The sequence below is a fragment of the Cryptomeria japonica genome, chromosome 3, assembly GCF_030272615.1.
Source record: "Cryptomeria japonica chromosome 3, Sugi_1.0, whole genome shotgun sequence".
In the NCBI taxonomy this organism is placed as follows: domain Eukaryota; kingdom Viridiplantae; phylum Streptophyta; class Pinopsida; order Cupressales; family Cupressaceae; genus Cryptomeria; species Cryptomeria japonica.
The window spans coordinates 696,855,810-696,872,717 of NC_081407.1; the positions used below are offsets into that span (position 1 = coordinate 696,855,810).

Consider the following 16,908-nt stretch of genomic DNA (forward strand, 5'->3'; position numbering starts at 1 on the left):
CTCGTACAGCAGATTCTTCATCTGGGTATGGGATCCAGGAATTGTTTTGCTTGGGAAATTTTATCAAAGTGGAGCAACGGATTGCTTGGTGTTGCTTGAGGGCAAGCAATCCCGGGAAGGGAGGACTGTAATGTCCCCATTTTTCCAGTGATCACTCAAGAATCCTAGTTTCACCTGTTAGCCATCTACGTAGGTGAAATCAGTGGATAGGAGATGATATTGCCACCAAGGAGGGCTTATACATAGTCATTTTTGTGACTTGGGTGGTTTTATATCATAGGCACTTTATAATAATTCATTGTAGAGTTACTTTTTCTATAATTAGAAAATCTTATAAAGTAACTTTATAAAAGTGCATTATATAAGTTAAAAACTTATAAGTTACTTTATGCCAAAATAGAAATTTATATAAAAGTAACTTTATAAAGTTAAATCATTAAGTGCACCCATGGTTCGATTTCCTAGGCAATATAAATAATTAAAAAGTGGCCAAGTTATGTTATGAGCTTCCCCAAGTTTGTACGTCCAAATTGAAGGAAAGAAGATTCCATTTGAATCTTTAAAAGATGCCAAGAGAAGTTCGATTTAGAGCTAAGAGGAATAAAAGAAGGTTGTACATGCAAATTGGGCATTATGTTATTTTGGTGATTATTACTCTTTCTTCTCTGCAATATTTTGCCACAGCAAGTACAGCAGTGTGGAGACTAGATTGAGGACGAAAACCCTTGATTCGGGCAGGTTGGACGATACCCTAGCCATCATTCCTACTTCAGCACTCAAGAAAGATCTATTTCAGGCCAATTTAAGGGTCGAATTGTGTAGGATTTTGTATCAGATTGCAAGATTAATAGAGTTAGACAGATCTGAGCATTTTGGTTGTCATTTCCAGCAAGTTATTGCTTATTTACTAATTTACCGGTTTGGATTCGGGGATTCGGCCAACAAAAAAAATATTGGGTGTGGGTACGGGTTCGTCCGTACATATATATATATATTTTTTAATTAGATATATATATATATGTGTGTGTGTGTGTGTGTGTCATATATTATATATATGTTCAAACATCAAAATTATATATGTTCACAGTTCAAACATACAATGTAACTTTCCCATACAATGATACATAAATGATAACAGATAAATCATAAATCATAAATCCATAATTGCCAATGCCAATAAATATTCTGATATTCATATATCGTAAATGTAATATCATATTCCTAATTTGCAAAAAAGATAAATTAGATAATATTCAAGTTTCAAGTTTCAACTGATTCAAGTTTCAAAATGTGAAAATGTCATGACACAATAAAGTATAAAGTTAAACATTCAAATTACAAGCCATCTATGGGATTTAAATTCCATATTCATCTTCATCTTCATCTTCATCATAATGGGGCGGATTAGGGTTTAGATGTTAAAATAGGATTAAAAAAACAGATTTTTATTTGTTTTTATTTGTTTTCTAGCCCGTGGGCCCCGTTTTTGGGAACCCACAGGCTTGGGTTCACCCGGGTCCTCCTAGGTTCGACCTGGGTCCCACTCGAGTCCTGCTCAGGCGGCTAAGTTCCCTGTTGTGCAGGACCCACAGGGAACCCAGGCGCCTGGGCAGGACTCGGGTGGGACCCAGGTCGAACCAAGCTCGGACCAGGACCGGGCATGAACCACGACCAGGACTTGGGCATTTTATGGAAGAACCGGTATCTGAGCTTATTTATGACAGTCGTACCTCTCCAAGGTTAGCCGTACCATCCCAATCAGCCTATGGAATGCAAATAAATTATTAAAGGGGATTTAGCAGCAATTATTGGTTGGAAAATCATTGTTGGGAGGCCACTAGGGCAGATCGATGACCACTCTGAGAATTAATGGCACATTTGAAAGATATAAGCAAATTAGAGGGGAAAATAGGGTCAATTTGGTGATCTCTCCTAGCAAGATTTCAGAATAAGCTTCAAAATTGCTAGCCATCCATTCAATTGTTTTTGATAATTATTGTGTAGAAGAATAAAACCCTTTGGAGCTGTTGGAACACTTTGGAAGCTCCTGTAGCAGCATTTTCCTTCAATAAAGTCAATAAAGAAGCCTCCAGGCAAGGCGTTGGACCCTTGGTAGGCCAAATTTGGCAATTTAGTGTTGAAATTTATTAATTCCTTGCATTTGTTAATTGTTGTCAATAAATCAGATATTCTGAAATTTAGTTTCAGTAGTTATCATTGTTCTGGCTTGCATTTTTAAATTGCATTATTCATTCTATCATCCAAAAACCCCAAAAACCCATTAAAACTCAAAACTTCCTCAAAAACTCCAAGCTACAATATGCTGGTCAAAGATTGATTTTGAAACAAAACAAATCAGATTGTGCCAATATCTCAGTTGGCATCTTTCAAGGAAATCACAAAAATGCCAACCGCTCACAAAAAGACAATGTCAATATGATTGACATAGCTAGCAAGAACAAAGTAATGGGAATAACAAGATTGTAAACAAGGAAGGTGGGCAACCCAAACCCATCAATGAAGAACAAAAGGTTGGTTGAATTAAGAGCAAAGGTTGGGAAGCAAATGAATGAAGAATGGCAATGATCCTATGTGAAGGCAATGACAAGAAAATTCGGAAAAAACTTTCGCAAGGCTAGTATTGTAGTAGTATTGCAAACTACAATATTTGTAAAGTTAATAGACTTATTTCATAGTATACCAGCATTGAGGGAAGTTATAGATATAAATTATCTTTCTAACTACCACATGGACTATACACATGCACACCTTGTGGCAAATGATGCAACATCCATTGAGGAAAAATAGATGGAACAAAAGGCACCAATTGTAGAGCCATCTTTGTCAAAAGCAACTAATGGACCTCATGTTGATGAGAACCTAGTTTGATGGCCAATGATCATATAGATGGAGATACTAGGAAGTACATTTACCAACACCATTTTCAATGGTGGATCTAGTGTGAGCATGCTTCCAAAGGAAACTTGGAAGAATCGCAAGAAACTCACTAAGTAACCACTAGACTTCCAATTTGTGGGAGAAGATCAATACCGTCATCTCACTAAAGAAAAATGCCTATGATGCATTGCTAGGTTGAGGCTAGTTGATTATAGCCAAGGCCAATCATAACTAAAAGAATCTATTATCTATCAAAATTTAAGGCAAGAAATACTTCATGGATTTGAAAGACCAATTAGTGAGCAAGGAAGTAGCCTCACCTGATGAATCACCATATTTGGACTCTAATGAAGAACGATCAAAGGCAAAGACCAAGGTGCCATAGAGTCAAATGATGATGGTGTTTTGGTGTTACAATCTGGTTTGATAGATGAAACCAGCTATCTTAGGGATCTCTTACATCAGCAAACGGAAGATTATGAAGAAGTCTTTCCACCTTTGTAACTACAGAGAAATCGTGAAGTAAAAGAAAAGAAAGGAAAAGAACGAGATGACTTCAAAGGTTGTGATAATCAAATTTATCCTCTATAGTTTACAAAATATGAAGTGGGTGATGTCAAGTTAGACAAGGATCTAACACATCAATTTGGAAGTAAACAGAACATGAAGAATAAAGAGTTTGCATTGGTAAATGACAATTCGAGATTAGAAGGTGAGAACAAAATGGTTTAGGTTGGGGAAGTTGTAAGTGTGATTGAACTCACACACTGTACCAAAGCATTAGAACTAGACTTAACTAATGTTGAAGAAGGTATGGTTAACGACCAAGAAATTATTAAAAAAAATAATCTAAAGTCTACTATTTCATTTTATGCTAACAAATGTTACAAAGAACGTTATCCACATGATGGCATTGAAGTCAAAGATGATCTGATTGATCTCACAGACTTTACTGATGCATTGGAGTCTTACTTAGCTAATGTTAGAGAAGGTATGGTTAAAGATCAAGAAATTATTAAAATATTTAATCTAATGTCCGTCATTTCATGTTGTGCTAACAAATGCTACAAAGGACCCTATCTATCATTTAAGTCAAAAGAAAATCGCAACAAACTTCAGAAAAAAATAACAAAAAAGGGAAAATTACCTTGTAGTGGATGGAAAGGAGAAATACAAAGAAACTTAAAGAAGTTAGGAGCTTAAGAAAATAAAAAATAAAGGAAAAGGTATGGTTTCCCAATGGAGGGAAAAGGAGTTACTTAAAAAAATCAAACATAAAGTTTCAGACTCCCCTATTGTATGACCATTCAATAATTATTTCACTACACAATTATCTCACATGAATGAATTCACCATATGGCCTGAAAATGCAATTGTTTGTCCTAAGTTTCTCATACGTCGATTGAAGCACATATTCCATGTACTCATCACTTCAACCACACACCTAGCAGAGTCTTTGTGGTATGCCAATCTTCTATTTTTCCCTTTTTCCCTATACAATCCTAGGGAGCACATAAAATTTTCATTTGAAGTAGCACATTCCAATCTACACAGTTTGACTTGTAACTTTAGATTAGTTGTTTCATCCTTTCAAATCTGAAAATTTCATTACAAGGCAAGGCTGTTCACAGTTTGGCACCTATATCCAAGGCAAAAAATCATTTTCTTTATGCACAAAATGATAGCCCTGTATTTTTATCATTTTCATAAGCTTTCCATCAGACTTTAGTTAAGTTCTTATGTCTAATAGGCTGTAGAATTTAACCATACTTGACTCTTTACGTTACTGAGACCTTATATGAGTATATTAATATGATTATTTAAATGAATATGGATATAATATGTATGCTTGTAGTTATGTGTGTGATTTTATGAGATTGGGTAGTTGATATGATTTTCGATGTTGTGCATGCTAACTTGTTATGCAACATTCTGTTAAAGCTGGATAAGTTGTTCCTGCAGCCGATATTGTGTAGCTTCCTACAGCCGAAGGCAGAACTGACCTTGAACCACTCAACATGCAACCCGATTATCCTGAGCTGTTGAAGAGTGTTGCTCATTCATGGACTTCTTTAATGACACAACCAACTATCTATAGAAGTATTATTCAATAATCTGTTATGCTATTGTAAGTGGACATTTATATCTTGATATGGTTATGAGTTTCAGTCCTATTAGGACTTTTAGATGCTTTACGTTTTCTCTACTTTTTAATAAATCTCTTCCTATATCCGAAGAACGAGTGCCAAGTTAATTGTAGATTGAGTCATTGGATTGGAGACTATATATGAGTCCATATAGAACCTGAAAAAGGTTAATGTTGTTAATGTTGTTAATGTTGTTAATGTCTCTTTTCTGAATACAAATTTGTAAGAAATGGCATGTTTGCCTGTTGAATGTGAATGACAATGCATTTGCTGAAATAGTTATTTGATTTTGTTGATCCTTTAAAGAGTGCAATACCCAAGAGAGCCAACTTGAGGTAATGCAACTGGAAGTTTTGTTTATGTATTTTAATTAGATCTTTTTAATTTACTGTTAGATTTCATACAATTATAGCATAGTATCTTATTTATTACCATTATCCTATAGCAACAATTGTTCTTTCATTAAGATAGTGTAAGTTTTAGTTATAGATGTTCTTGTTATAATGACTTTTTGCTATCATGTTTTGTTTCCATTGTACTTCCTCTTTCTACAATATTTCGTTATCTGTAATAGTAATTCATAGCAGTTGCTTTCCCACACTTTCCTTTACTACAATCTTTTTTGATAACTTAGAATAACAACTTAGGTGAATTCATAATGCACATACAATGCAGTCCCATTTCAAGTTTTACGAACCCTAAGTTCGACAAGTAAATGTAGCTTCTAGTCTATGAAGGGTTGCTTGGATTGGATAACTATCCCTAAGTTATGAAAGCTATTTATGCCAACATTGAATCACAAGTGGAATTAGACATCTTGATTGTTGTGCGTTATGCACACCCCGCCCTGCTTCAAGGGACGCCGTTGTTTTTTTGTTTCCTTTCTGCCAAAAGAGAGAGAGAGAGAGAGAGAGAGAGAGAGAGAGAGAGAAGTAATGGGTTTTGCATTCAAAATGCCTATCAGAGCCGAAGTCTATTAGAGCTAAGGTTTAGTAAGTGTCACGCACTATGTGAGCCTCAAACCCGACATTTTCAAGACAAGTGAAATTCATTTGTTTCATTCTCACCTCGCACTTGCCAAATACCAAAATACCCCGAAATTCGCATCTTATATGGCTGGGAAGTACAATGAATAATGTAAGGTCGAAATCAGAAGGGTGAAATTCGGCTAAATGAGTTAACATCTCCACAATTCCTCTCCAGTCGCCTTCGTAAGTCCCTTTGCAAATGTCGACCTGAAGCTGAGCCAAGTTGAGATGGAAACATCGCACTATTTTGTTTCTAATCCCGATTTCACTTGCAGGAAGGGCAAATATACCCTAGTTCGCACATTTCTATCAAAATGGCCGAATTCCATAAACACGTGATTTTATCGTTCAAAGCGAAGTTTGGCATTTTGATGAACTCTAAGCCGAAAATATTCAAAAGAAAGAGTCATGCAAAAGGGCTCAATAGGCCGAAAACTTAGACAAAGAATCAAAACTTAAAATCGCACCTCTCTTTCCAGATGGCTGAAGTTCGGCATTTTCTTCCCAGAGTTCGACTTTTATTTTACATGAAATAAAATCGCAAATTTATCTAAATCGCACATTCTGCTGAAACATCCCGAATTTTCAAGGAAGAGGGTGTCTAATATAAAATCGGCCGAAATACACATTTTGCAAAAATGGAAGCTAAGCCAAAATCGCACTATAATCTTCAAAGGCCCGATTGTATCAAGATAGAGGGTGTTAGGACCCGGAGGCAACTGAGAGGGGGGGGGGGGGGGTGTGAATCAGTTGTCTATTAATTTCAATCCAAATATAACTTAATCAAACTTGATGCATAATACCGGTAAACCAAACTTAATGTCGGTTGATAGTTTAACAGTTAATAATAGTAGCGGTAAAGTTTAATGCACGAAACAGAAAGACAAATAACATCCACAACACATAACACAGATATTTGTATGTGGAAACCCTGTAAAGGGAAAAACCACAGTGGGAAACCTTACCCACAATCAGATGATACTACTGCAGATAGTATGTGTGTACAAATGGGGTCTGCACATGCAGAAAGGCCAACTGCCTAGAGCTCACTGCTCAATCACAAAATGGGAGTCACACTGACTACAATTGGATGGTTAAATCCAATGATAATGTACTGCTCAAAATAGCATCTTCATATGTTGAATTCAGTACCGATTAAGCTCTGATTGTCTTCTTCATACCTTCCTTGAATCTTCAAATGATGTCTGCGTGTATAGCTTTGCTTATATTCGCATATACCGAATATCACAACCTTGTAATACCTTATTACATTCCCTATCATAATCTCACAAATGAGATCTTACATATATACCAAAACCTAAGACCAAATGTGTAGGTCAGCTCACTAAGAATATTACAATTAAATCAATTACAAATGAATCAATATGCGATGCATCATGTCGGCTCAATGCATTTACAATAATAACCAATCAATAAATCTTCTCCATAACGTGTCATGCTGATCTAGAATAGATAATGCTTGCCGGTCCATAACCTAGACCAATTTGCCGATAACAGCAAATATGCAAATTCGATTAGACCAATAACCAAATCACCAAAACCAAGTGTCCAAACAATGTCTTCGACATAACCAAGTAATCTCAAGATGATAACAGATCATCCTCAGTGTCGGTGAACAATATAACCTGCCGGTGAACCAAATACCGGTGACTGTGCATAAGTCACTAAACATGCCGGTGAACATAACCAAAGATCTTCAGTGCTGATAAGTGTTCACAAGTGTTGACAGGTGTTGACATCAATGACAAAACCAATGCAACACATCCATAATACCAACAATGTGTATAATAAAGTCGTACAACATCGTCTCAAAGGCCAAAAATGACAAAGAACTTCAAATTCGCTCGTAGAGCCCATATAGGCCGAAAAATCTTCAAAAGACCTCATCGAGCCGAAATTAGAGACAGGCAAAGTTCACACAAAATAGCCAAATATGCCGAAAATGAAAGGAAAGGTCAGAGTTCGCAAAATCAGCTTCATGGCCGAAAATTCCAAAGTTCTAGATCATGCAAAACCTTCATATATGCCGAAAGTCATTCAAATAGAAAAGGTTTGCGAAATCAACCTCAATAGGCCAAAAAAGTTAAGACGTTTAGCCCCCAAAATCGTGCATTTTCGTCCAATTGGCCGAATTTCTTCTCTAAAAGTTAGGTGTTTTAAATCAAAACATCAAAATCGCACAATGTATCCAAAAGACCAGAATTTCACTAAGCAAAAGTGAAAGGGTGGAAGAAATATAAAGTTCTAGATCGCGCATTTTGACTCGTTGAGCCAAAAACCAAAAAGAAAAGTCGCCCATTCTAGGCAAAGTGGCCGAAATTACAACTTAGGAGGGGGGACATTTCAAAATTTGATGATTTTATGAAAATTGCAAAACAAAATCGCGAATTTCATTAGGCTTAGGCGGCGTTAAAATAAAATAGAGTGTGACGTGCATTTTGTGAAAAGAAGCCGAACTTTCAAAATGCCTAAAGAGGTCGAGTTCTCTTCAACAAGAGGGGCATTTAAAGTTAAATTATTATTTAATTTTTCAAAATGATTAGTCCAGATTGAAATTGATTGTTTGCAAATTGACAACAACCTAAAGCGCAAAGTGAATCCTTGATCGCAATCAACATCGAAAGAGGAAATGCAGGAATGCACCATAGAGCGCAAGATGAAGCACGGAGAAGAGCGCCATCACAGACCACAAAGTCGAAATCCACCAGCGAAACCGAAGACAAAGAACACACAGAATGCTATAAATGTGCATTCTCAAAAACACACAGCTAGAAGAAATTCCAAAAAATCAATTTAAAAACTGAACTTGTTTAATGTAAACAACTGCCTGTGGGTCCTACCTAATGGATTCAAAATGAGGGGGCACGGATCAGTTATGTCCAACTACCTGATTGACCAAATTAAAGCCAAACAGTTGTAGGTAGTTGGAAATGTGGTTGGGAGGATAACTGATAGTAACTAGGCATGGGTTAAAGCTGTCAGGCTTCTAGAAGGTAGATCAGGGCCTTAGGATGCAATCAATCCTGGCCTCTGGTTCAAATTTGTAAAATCCATAAAAGGCAGAGGCCTTTCTCTTGTAAAGAGTAAGATTTTGGTTAGATTTTTTAGAGTTAGAACAGGTTAGAGTTTTTGTAGAGGGTTAGAATTTAGTAGTTAGGAATAGAGTAGATATGTTGAAGAAATTGTTGTAATGACAGCCAAAATCAATATATGAACATTGAAGTACGATGTTTGTTATCTTGGTTTTCTTTTGTTTGCATGGTTTCCTTCAACAGGTTTAGATAGATCCTTTTGGTGTGCAGGTATTTGATGGATTTGGGTTCATACCATTGGGGATATGCTCAATGTGTATCCCTGTGTATGGTTAGTCTAAGCCTTTAAAATTGTGCTTAGTTCAATTGTAGGTGTCCGTCTGAGCTGCACCAAAATTGGGTGCTTAGGCATGCACCTGCAGTCTAAAAATCTTCTAAGTCTCCCTTGAAGATTGCACCGTTCTTGTGAGGTTGGGAGTTATTCTAGCCATGCAGGGATTGGTTATGTTGAATCTGTCTACTCGCACACCAGTCTTATTAATTTTAGGTCTCTTAACCCTATCCTTTTGCATTTATTCTTCCCGCAGCATCTTAGAATGCAGACCAACTTGTTGTAAACGTAAGGCCCCTTGTGTTTCCAGCAAAACACATCAACCATTGAGTTATCCTGTAGTCAAGAACTGACATTTGGAACCTTAAGGTTGTCCCCATTGATCAATTAAAAACAGCATTAGGGATTACTTATACAAGAGAGGATAGTATACTCAACGAGAACTTTCTATTCTGCGTTGGCCAGATAGAGTTGTAGCAATACGATTTTAGCCACGTCAACATTGATATAAACACCCCTCATCATATCTTGTAAAGTATGCATATCTATATAGCTTGTCTATAGTTTTGGTCTAGATTTAGTTTAGCTTAGGATTAGGTTTAGTTTAGGCCTTAAGGAGCTCTGATACCACTGTAATATCCTAGTAATTTTTTTTTTGTTTTTAGGCCAATAACAATTCATCAACAACAAATAACCCGTTAAGGTTAGAGAAATAATCCAAACTACTGAAAGGGAACCCTTCCACCTTTTGTTCACCGAGAGCCCAGTCTGGGAGGGTGAGAGCATACGGTGTTCCAGGGATCGTTAGCAACAATAATCAAACTGAAATTACAATGCTTGGGCGGCAAGCCAGCCCCTTCTGCTTATCCAACAGGATAGAAACCAAACTCTTGGCGCTAAACCAACCAAGGGAAAATGACAAGAAACTGAAATTCAATCACTCTACCGCGTATTTCAGCGGGAGGACATTACATTAAGCTATCACTCTACCACATATTTCAGCGGGAGGACCATTGTATTGAACTTATCACTCGACCACTTATTCAGGGGGAGGACTAAGTACAAAAACTGAATTACAAAACTTAGAAGGCGGCAAGCCAACCTCTTCCACTTATGCAGTGGGGATTACAAATAATATCAGAAAGAAGGGATGATCAGTACTACTGAAACAACCTTACAAAATAGAGATAAGATGAGAGGAGTAATTGCAGATTTTACACAAGACTGTAATTTTCTGTTACAACTAATCTGCAGGCTGGAAGTACAGTTTCAGCAGCCTATGGAAACATCAAAATACTCATAACTCACTCACTTTTCACCAGAATCAACTCAAATCAATCCCAATCCCCCAATATAACTCTAACAACAACATCCCAACCAAATTTCAACTCAAATAGACCACTATTCATTTGGCATGCATCCCAAGGCAAATGCAAAAACCCAGCTATACCTGGGAAGTTCGATTTTATCTAATAAAATCATTGCTCATTTAAAATAGCTAAAAACTCACACATTGTATCGCCATGGCTAGGAAGGAAGGATGAGCCGGTACCCAAAATGATGGAGTCGCCTGGTTAAGAGGTGTGAGCAAAATTCACTTTCAGCAGTCCCGCGACCAGCAACCAGAAACACTCGAATCCAACAATGAACACTCCATAATTTGCAACTCATTCACCAATCAACAATGGGAACACAAGGACACAGCTAGGTACTATATTGCAAGTATGAAACTGAGACTCAGCTAGGAAGCCAACTTCGAAGCTCAAATTTTCAGTAGCCAAACCGGCAGCATAACAATGCAATTTTCAAAAGATGTGGAAATGGGAGCCCAAGTCTCATATTTATAACTCCACACACCTCAAACCCAAATGCCATTTCCGTCAATTTCAACGCTTTTCATTTGCATTTCGCTCCACTACATGTGGACCCCAAGAGTGGCGCCATTTCCCACAAGTCAACTCTCACGCCTAAGGCAAGGACCCACGTTACACTTTGGCAAATATTAGAGATAAGTTATAAAAAATATAATATCTTTCTCAATATTTCGATATCTCTTTAATAAACATGAAATTCGCCAAGAACTTAGGAAAAATAGGCATTAATCCCAATTTTTAATAAATCAGTCATCAATAATCAGATTAATTAAATATTAAACCTTAGGATAAGGAATTAATATTCAATTATTTCGCATATGACTCTAGTATTGATTATTAACACTGCTAGGATGAAACTGAGTCAGGACGACCATCAAAACTGCTGCAGAATCAGAACCCTATCTACTGCCAAAAATAGAATTGTGCCACACTGCCACTTACTAAAAATAGTAAGTCAAGAACTAATGCTCAGAAAAGCATGATCATCGCGTCCAGAGGCAAAACATGGAGAGCTCAGTAGTACAGTAACACCAAAATGGCCATTCCCTAACTTACTAAAAATAGTAAGTTCTCGTTTCATCAATGCTAGACCCTCATTCTTCATTCCACCTAGCCTACGGGTCTCAGGAATAGGCTAATGGACCACTGAAAGAGCGTCAATGAGAAGGGGACATTACAGAGTTGTAGCAATACGATTTTAGCCACGTCAACATTGATATAAACACCCCTCATCATATCTTGTAAAGTATGCATATCTGTATAGCTTGTCTATAGTTTTGGTCTAGATTTAGTTTAGCTTAGGATTAGGTTTAGTTTAGGCCTTAAGGAGCTTCTCCTCCTAATTTGAAGAGAGGTTTATCAATGGTTTATTATAATTTTGGGCCCATGGTATTGGAACACATTGGTTTGCAATATCCTATAAATGAAGTGCTTTGAATTGGTTTTAGATGTGTTTTGTTAGGTTTCTATAGCAAGATCATGATATTGGATTGATCATAGGTTGAAAAGGAGTCCACTTGACTTCTACAAACAAGGAGTTCACTTGACTTCTACAAACAAGGAGTCCACTTGGACAAGCCAAGCACTCAACCAGAGAGCACTAAAAACTCTCACAAGATACTCTTACATTCAGCTATTATTAGTCAGTCAAAGATAATTTTACAAGTCCATTTGTATCTCCCATTATCAATGATCTTACAATATAGTTCCCGCATTATAGATGCTCTTACACATTTTTGACAACACCATGTGCGTGCTTACACATGTCATATCACACAATCCAATTGGTACTAAAGAATCTCATAGATTACCCTAAGAGTGGAGTTCCATTATTAGAGGGACCAAAATTACAATGTTAAAACAACATATAGTAACTAGAATTGTAAGGTGTACAACACACCCACCCTAATATTTTTCTAATCCTTATGGATTACACCTCCCTTCTTGGAGAAGCTATTGGTGCCACAACTTAATGATGCCTTAAGTGAGAAAAGAGCTTCTCTTCCTCTTCCTGTAAGTACAGTGTCTTCCCTTTGAGTCCAACTTGCCAAGACTCCTAGTTCCCTCTAGTATTTCTTTGCACCACATCCTCTTAAAGTATTTCTTAGTCTTGCACTACCAAGTCCTCCATTGAGTGCAGTAATTATTCTTCTCCATCAACATAGTATGCTTGGGCGCAAGCTTCATCCAAGTCTTACAAGTTGGTGGTAATATTGTCCATCTGATATGAGTACCATGACCTCCAAGGTATTTTATAAGCACAACGTCATCCTTCAGTCCTTGCCCAATAAAATGGGCTATCTTCAAAACTCTATAGCGTAACTTGAACACTTTTCTTGTTATCCAATTTGAGATACAACCACTTAATTTTCTGATAAGTATTGTGCCCAATAAGATAGAAATTCTTATGTAGCAATTCCTCAAATACTTCCCACGTAGATACAACTAGTTTCTTTTTCTTTTTGGAAGACGACATGTAACCCTCCTGCCATACAAGAGCATGTCTTGACATTTTGAGACATACAAAAGATGTTGATTGTGTCCCACTAAACAATATGCACATTAAAATAAGCTTCCATTTGTTTGATCCAAATGCCTAAAAGTTCAGAATTCACTTGCCTTTTAAATGATTTTGTTTCAATATTAAATGGTGCATGTGCAGATTTTACACAAATCTTGTTTTCTTGATTTTCCTCGAAGAGGGTTTCTTGGTCCTCTAGGTCCTCACACGCATCTCCATTACCAAATATCTTGGCAAGACCTCCTACTTTGAGACTCATAGAAGACTGATCTAGGCCTACGCACTCCTAGTGTTGGCTCGTACAAAAATTTGTTACCCTCAACGGGCATTGTTGTTGATCTTTCCTTTGGAAGGGTGAAGAACAATTATAAAACTTTATATTCAAAAATTTGGCGTTTGCTAATTTGCAAGTGCTACCCCATTTTCTTGTGCTCTATTTTGCATTATATAACGTTAACATTTGAAGAAAAAGAAGAAGACTGGGATACGACTAAAGTTGATGAGAATGGGAATAATATGCCAACCAATGAAGATATGTCAGTTGATTGTACTGGAGGGTTCGCACAAACAACCTTGAAGGAATTTGTCAATGAAACTGAAAATATTATGTATCACATCAATTAAGGACTGCAAGAAGAGAGTTGATTGTCTTTCATAGCTTTCTTTAGTTCAATGTAGACTGATAACATTTGAAAAAGATGACAACGATGACACACCAAAAATGTTGTTGACAAGAATGATAATAATATGCTGACCAATGAAGCAATGTCAGATGATTCTGCTGCAGAGTTCACCTAAAAGGCCTTAAAGGAATTTGTTAATGGTAACGCAAATATTGTGCACCTCACTAATTTTGGACAGTAACAAATGAGCTTACTGTCATTATATACATATATCAGCTAGGGAATTTTCTGCCCAGTCGGTGTATGGTAAGAAATAGTGTAAATTGCAGATAATAATAAATGGATTGATACTTGCATATTCCTTGAAAGAACGACATCAGACAAGAGAAAGTACATGTTCGGGAGATAGCTGCTTATCTGCGCTTTGGAGGGCATACTCCTATATCAGTTAGGAAATATTCTGCACTCTCGGTGTATGCTAAGAAATAGCGCAAATTGCAGATAATAATAAATAGATTGATTCTCTCGTCAAATTTGTGTTGGTTGTCAAGTAGCAGCTGGTATTTTGATGTTTGGTTCATAAAGCGTTCATCGGTGATCAATTTGTCAGTTGTAAAGATTGACACTATAAAAATGAAAGTAGGGTAAAATTTACAGAATCGCTAATTTTAAGTCCGTTGATACCATAGTTACCCAAAAACAAAATTGCAATGCAGCAAAGATCATTCCCTTTTACTTTGCAGCAATTAAAACACATTCACAAAATTTGTGAAGACTGTTGTAGGAATCCACACTGTGAAACAGTAAAAGGATATGACGAACGGACCCCCTGAAACGACAGAACGCCGGAGCTGAATCGCATGCGCTCTCCTTTATCGCATCTGATGGCTTCCGGCACATCGGCAATCGTGACGCCTCCCGGTATAAAAATATCATGTTTGGCCTCCCGATCCACCTCAATCAAGCAACCAGTCTCCTTACAATAAGGTAGCCTCAAATCGTTTGTGATATCGTACCCGCAACATATTGCACGAATTGCGTTCTCCGCGGCCACTTGGGCCTGCCTTTTACTACTTTCCACTGCCATTGTCACCACTGAGTTTGCGAGTTCGGTTCTCTCTGAACATCCCAAATTATTGAGAAAGGGGTCACTAGTCGGGCACGTATGTGCAGAACGAAGGTTTGGTGAAGAATTCGTCAACGCACTGCGTTTCCTGGAATTTAAAAAGAAGTTTCCTGTGTAGGAGAGTGTCTCGGCCTCCGCGTTGTTGCCTCTGGAAATAACAGTACATACAACTCCGCTAAATTATCCATTAGCTCGAATACAAGGGAAATACGTATAAAGTCTGTCCCTGTTAAAAGAATGTTCAACGAACTGTAAATTGTGATGTTCTTCCTCTTCTTTTCGTGTTTAGAACATGCTACGTACCGATCAAAATCCACAAATGGTGGGGGCTACTCTCATGCTTAACCAGGCAAATCTATAGTTAGGAGGAGGTTTTATGGAGAGGTTTTTTTAAAAAAAATTAGATAGACAAAGTTATAAAGTTAATTGGAATTTAGTTTTCTTGAAAAATTAGAGACTTATTTTTGTTTTCATATTGGTAATAGTTGTTTGCAAGGTGAGATTGGGAAATAACAACATTAGTTAAATGGAAATTTTGATTCATATTAGAAGACACATAATCTATTGAATTCTTAACAATTGATCATGGAACTATTAGTTTTAGAAAAATCTTAAACTTAAATTATTATCATTAATTAATCTTCTAAAATCAATGGAACCATCTTATTGTAAAAAAATCTTAAATTTTCTTACAATGTAATTTGAAAAATGTTAAGTCACTAATTAATCTTCTAGAATCAATGGAACCATCTTATTGTAAAAAACTCTTAAATTTTCTTACAACGTAATTTGAAAAATGTTAAGTAGTTTGCCCCCCTCCATAGGACCATAGATTTAGCCCAGGGTCCCATGATGGAGGACTTCCTAAAAAATAGAGTTGGAACTACTGAGATTTTTTATGAATATTTTAAAGCTTCTAGTCACATGAATTTTATAGTGTGGTTCAATTTAAAAGTTTCAGTTCCAAATTTTAAGGAAGTTGAATGTCTCGTGAATACAACACATTTGTCTTCTACAATATGTGGAGTGATAAAAGCAAGTAAAAATTTCATTTTCCCTCCATAAAAAAATTAACGAAAATCTAACTTAAATGTTTGTCAAGTGGTAGATAATATTTCTAAGCTAGTCGGGTAATTTCTAGCCCCACCCCATTTTCACCTGCCCAAATATGCAAGCCTAAAAAGCAGGAGCTCCTATTTTCTAAGAAAAGATTCCAAATAATCCCACATCAACTTTTTTTTCTTCATGGGACCTCCTTATCCTAAAAAATATAAGCTTAAGCCCCCATGGGACCCCACCCTTAGTGGCTAGTTACTATTGAAGTAAAACAGAAAAATCACCTAATTAATTAATTAAGTCTCATTTTTATTTTATTAAACTTAAGCTAAACTTAGGAGTTATTATATTGCTATAAGGATTGAATTATGTAGTTTTTTGAGTCAAACTCGTTGACTCATGTTTTCGTGAGTAGTGATTCACAAGAACCCATATCTCATGAGAATGAATGGTCCACTTAGCACTCGTTACATCTAGGTGATGTTCACAGTGATGAAGCATTGGGCCTTCCCAGGAGGTCACCCATCCCAATACTACTCCAACTCAAGTGTGCTTAACCACAGAGTTTTCTCCAAGGTTAAACCCACTTAGCTTGCAACCCCATTTGCAAAACCTTCAGCAAGTGTTGTGTCTTATGAACCTGTTGGTTAACAGATTTATCACCTAACTCTATATTCACTCCCATAGAGGTGACAAATGTAACCACAGTTGAACCAGTCTAAACAAACTATCTACTGATTGATTCTCTACTT

The 16,908-nt window shown here is 36.7% G+C and overlaps 1 protein-coding gene across 2 annotated transcripts in view; it reads right to left on the reverse strand.

The window, feature by feature from the left end:
• LOC131058345 (MACPF domain-containing protein At4g24290) overlaps positions 1 to 15,427 on the reverse strand; it is a 165,606-nt gene extending 150,179 nt beyond the window's left edge. Inside the window, exon 1 of one of the 2 annotated variants that reach the window (XM_057992215.2) lies at positions 14,801 to 15,427. In XM_057992215.2, coding sequence (XP_057848198.2) covers positions 14,801 to 15,061 — 261 coding nt within the window. In that variant the 5' untranslated portion in view covers positions 15,062 to 15,427. The remainder of the gene's footprint in view (positions 1 to 14,800) is intronic. The other variant, XM_057992216.2, reaches the window with a different exon arrangement.
• Positions 15,428 to 16,908: the final 1,481 nt, after the last annotated feature.